We start from the raw sequence: 4,786 nt of genomic DNA, 5'->3' as shown, positions 1-4,786 counted from the left end.
TTTTTGAAATTTTTGAAAAGGCGGGTTGACTTTTCAAGCAATGAGAATCGTGCCCATACGGTGCCATAATGAAGCATGCAATAGCTAAGTTATATAGATTATACAAATGTCACTTCGATTGTTACATACACACACTATTTCACGTATATGTGTATTTCTATGGTGGATTCCCCAGCAATGGAGTTGCATGCAGAAGTGATGGAGAATGAAAATAATAATGTTGTTATTAGGAGGGAAGTGTGCTTGGTTTGGGAAGAATTGACAGTGGTTATTAACAGCGGCAAGAGCAGTAATAATAGTGAAAGAAGGAAGAAAGTGTTGAATGGAATAAGTGGATATGCTGAACCAAACAGAATCATGGCTCTAATTGGTCCTTCTGGTGCTGGCAAATCCACCTTCCTTGATGCTCTTGCTGGTATGCTCACTTTAATTAATTAATTGCATCATTAATGTGTTAATTAATTCATGCTTTAATTTACATAACATGATTTCTTAATCATTATTTAATTTGTTATTTCTTCATGTGGTTTGGCATCTTACCATCATTTACCTTGCTACCAATTTCCTATAAAAAATCTAGATACATTATGATGATTATTGACGTGTGAAAGTATCCAATAATTAATGTATAATTTACTTTGTCTGATAATTTTCTAAGCATAATTGGGACACCAAAACACTTCATCATGTCATATTATAAAATGGCTGCCCTTTGTTTTGTTTTTTCTTATTTCTTTGATTTGTTTTTCTTTCTATAAAAATGGATCTACTCATTTCATGGGTTTACCGATTGTTACTTCATTATTTGTGTCTAACTGTCCATAAGCCAAAAAATGGATCATAACCTGTATTCTATGTGTATTTTATCACCTATGGTCTCACTTTAAAAAAAAAAGACAATTTTGATATCTACGACTTTGTTAAATCGGATCATTTTTAATAATAATTGAAGAAAAATTACTAATATAATTGATATACGTATTAGAAAAATCAAAATTAAGCAACTTGATCTAAATATTTTAAATTTTACAAGAGTATATAAATAATTTTAAAGACTAACGACTAAAATATTATTAAGAATTTAATTTTCTTAAAAAGGTTTTTTTTTTTCGTTTTTTTAATACAATAAGTAAAAGATTATTCAAATATTGTCAAATAGGTTAACCCATTCATTTATACTACTGGCCAAAATTAAAAGAAAAATTTTCCAAAATCTCAGCCCATTCATTTATTTTTGGATAAAGATTTCATTTTTAGACTCAAAAATATTTTATGACAGAAAAAGATCAATTTTATAACAAAAATAGTAAACAAATTAATTTTTAGTTGGTGGATCAAGTTTTCAAATCTAAAAAAGGAAAGTATTGAAAAAAGTAATATTTTTTAAAAAATACAAAAAATTATAAATACTACGGGCTAATTTGTTTAACCTGCAATTTTTTTCAGATTGATTGAACTCATTCCGTTTATTTTAAAATTTAAACGAGTATAATTTTAGAGAAAAAATTTTATTTAAACAGGTAAACAGTCTGGACCGAAGACTTGACCCATTTTAATTGTAAATTGTTATATCAACAAAAGCAATTAATTTTTAAATTTATTGCCATATTAATTCATGAATTTTATTGGATAACTGTCCTGTTTACGTCAGTTTTCATAAAAATTAAAATTCTTAAAAATTAAACTCTATAAAACCTAAAATTTGAATATGTCACACATCTTTGATCTCTTGAGATCTATTAGCAATATTAAAATACAAACTCCATATTCATAAAAGTATAAAACCATTCCCTCCTTAGTCCATTTTTTTATCTTTTTTTCACAAAGTGTACACAAATTTTCTCTTATATTTTGACAATATTATACTTTCTTAGTTTATAGATGTAAAATACGGTTTGACAAGCTCCCTGAGTCCACATCTCTTTCATGATTTTAGTGAAAATTAATATTGTTTGTTTGCTTCCAATTAACTTTCAAACACAACAGGAAGACTTGCAAGCAATGTCAGCATTACTGGAAATGTGCTACTGAATGGCACTAAGAGAACCACATCCTCTAGAGATCTTGTAAGTTTCTATTTACAATTATGAATCTTGAAACCCAGTTTTAGTAATGTTCTTTCAGTGCAATTGTGTTATTAGTTTAGTTTATTATATATCATTACTTACAATGCAAGGAACATACATATTATTAGTTTCTTATGATTCAAACTTAACCAAATTGAATTTGTATTGTAAATTGTTGCAGTCTTATGTAACACAAGAAGACCATTTCTTAGGAACACTAACTGTGAGGGAAACACTCACATATGCTGCTTATCTGAGACTTGCTGCAAACATGGCCAGTGATGAGATTGACAAGGTTGTAGCTAAGACGCTCGACGAAATGGGTCTTCAAGATTGTGCAGAGAGCAGGCTTGGGAATTGGCATTCAAGAGGAATAAGTAAAGGAGAGAAGAGAAGACTCAGCATTGGCATTGAAATCTTAACTCAGCCTCATATACTTTTGCTTGATGAACCTACCAGTGGATTGGATAGTGCTGCTGCTTTCTTTGTCATTTCATCTCTCAGAAGCATTGCACATGATGGCAGAATTGTTATTTGCTCCATTCACCAACTTAGCAGTGAAGTTTTCAACCTCTTTGATGACATGGTGATCCTCGCAGGAGGCGAAACTGTGTATTTTGGAGAAAGGACTAAAGCTGTTAAGGTACTAAATAAAGTTCTTGTAAGTTACTTACAACTTAACAAGTATTTGATTTGAGAAACTTCACTAAATTCTGTTCTTCCAATTCAGTTCTTTGAAGATGCAGGGTTTCCTTGTCCAACAAGAAAGAACCCTCCTGAGCACTTCCTTCGTTGCATCAGCCCCGAATTCGATAGTGTTCTAACTTTGATACAGTCCAAGAATGCCAATAATGTTAGTCAATAGTCACATGAATTTCATCTATGTATCAATATTTTCTTCTATTCATTATTAGTATTATCATTATGTGTTTAGGAAGCACCATCATCATGGAATTCTCTAATGAATATGACAACAGAGGAGATTAAATGGAAACTTATAAACTGTTTCAAGAATTCTAGGCAGTTAGCAAATGCAAGGGAAAAGATCAGAGAAATCAAACTAAGAGTAAGCCATAACTCCTTTGTCCTTTCTAAATTGGTTCTATTTTTTCTTGAAATAATTAAATAAATTTCTTCTGATTGCAGAAAGAACCTCCAATAGAGAGGGCATATGATACTAGAACACTGAAGCAGCTATGCACATTGACTCATAGATCATTCCTTAACATGACCAGAGACATTGGTTACTATTGGTTAAGGATTCTGTTCTACATGTTAGTATCAGTGTGTGCTGGTTTTCTTTATCTAAATGTAGGAACTAGTAATAGTGCAATCTTATCAAGAAGCAAGATTGATGGATTCATCTATGGCTTCATGATCTTTCTGTGCATTGGTGGCTTACCCTTCTTCCTTGAGGACTTAAAGGTACAAAACACAAATCAAATAGACATTTGTATTGTATCTTCCTACATCAAACGGCGAGTTAACTGATCGAATAACAGGTCTTCGAGCGCGAAAGATTCGGAAGGCATTATGGAGAGGCAGTTTATGTTCTTTCGAGTTTCATCTCGTCACTTCCTTTTGTTGTTTTCATTTCCCTTACTTCAGGAACAACACTTTACCACATGGTGAATTTTCACCCTGGATTCTCTCATTACTGCTACTTTTGCATAAACCTCTTCTGCAGCATTTCTGTCACAGAAGGGTGCATGCTTTTAGTTGCTGCTCTTGTTTCCAACCAGCTCCTTGCTATTGGAACATCAGCTGCTATAACTGTAAGCAACCAAATTCTCATCTCTTTCAAGATCTAGTTAATTATGTTACTCAAACTATGCTCTTATATGTATATAGATACTGATGATGATGCCATCAAATGCATTTCGAAGAATGATTGACATTCCGAAATTCTTCTGGCGCTATCCCATGTCCTACATCAGTTATATCGCTTGGTCAATACAGGTACTAGTATGCCTCATCAGGCAGGAGTCTTTTTCTGAACTTGAAGCATGAATCCGTTTTGTCTTATATTGACATTCTACCTTTAATCTGTCGAATTCTAGACTTTTAAGTCATAAAAGTTCTGATACACGAATGATTATATATATAACAGAAACAATATTTTAACATAATCAAGAGTCAAGGATATTCAAGTTGAGGAACACTTATATAAGAATGTTTGAGAGGATGCTAATACATAACTACATATGTTTGTGAAACTGATGAGCAGGGGCAATACAAGAATGACCTGATTGGACTTGAATTTGAAGGAATGATGCCAGGAGACAGAAAGATAAAGGGTGAAGTGATACTTGAAGAAATGTTTGGAATAAGAACAGATTATTCAAAATGGTGGGACATAGGAGCCTTAGTTTGCTTGTTAATATCATACAGATTGATGTTTTTCTTGGTTCTTAAGCATAGGGAGAGAGCTTCATCACTATTTCACACCATTTTACTCACAAGATCCTCCCTCAAACTCAAACTCAATCTCAATCTCAATTTCAATCACAAATATATTGCTACCAAGAGACACCATTCCCTATATCCTTTCTCATCTCAACATGGATTTACCTCTCCAATAATATCCTAGTTCACTTCTTATTTGTCTCTAATGTAAAATTTGCCTCTCTAGTATGAATAAATTGAAATACTACAATATTCAAAACCCTAAAAGATATATATCTATTTTTATTGTTAGAAAATTTATATTATATCACATA

General features: G+C 32.0%; 1 protein-coding gene across 1 annotated transcript; it reads left to right on the top strand.

Annotated features, from left to right (window-relative positions):
* LOC107646291 (ABC transporter G family member 15-like) lies at positions 125–4,759 on the top strand. Its single transcript, XM_016350482.2, has 9 exons — positions 125–415; positions 1,987–2,066; positions 2,248–2,709; positions 2,797–2,919; positions 3,001–3,132; positions 3,213–3,491; positions 3,569–3,841; positions 3,918–4,025; positions 4,294–4,759. Exons 1-9 carry the CDS (start codon positions 148–150, stop codon positions 4,654–4,656), a joined length of 2,088 nt encoding a protein of 695 aa, XP_016205968.2. The 5' UTR covers positions 125–147; the 3' UTR covers positions 4,657–4,759.

The sequence above is a fragment of the Arachis ipaensis genome, chromosome B06 (assembly GCF_000816755.2).
Source record: "Arachis ipaensis cultivar K30076 chromosome B06, Araip1.1, whole genome shotgun sequence".
In the NCBI taxonomy this organism is placed as follows: Eukaryota; Viridiplantae; Streptophyta; class Magnoliopsida; order Fabales; family Fabaceae; genus Arachis; species Arachis ipaensis.
This window is presented reverse-complemented; position numbering and strand designations above follow the sequence as displayed.

Coding starts and splice junctions, on each gene's coding strand:
- LOC107646291 (XM_016350482.2), top strand. CDS start 148: ATGTGTATTTCTATGGTGGATTCCCCAGCAATGGAGTTGCATGCAGAA. Junction 2,710..2,796: donor AAAGGACTAAAGCTGTTAAG/GTACTAAATAAA, acceptor CTTCCAATTCAG/TTCTTTGAAGATGCAGGGTT. Junction 2,920..3,000: donor AGTCCAAGAATGCCAATAAT/GTTAGTCAATAG, acceptor TTATGTGTTTAG/GAAGCACCATCATCATGGAA.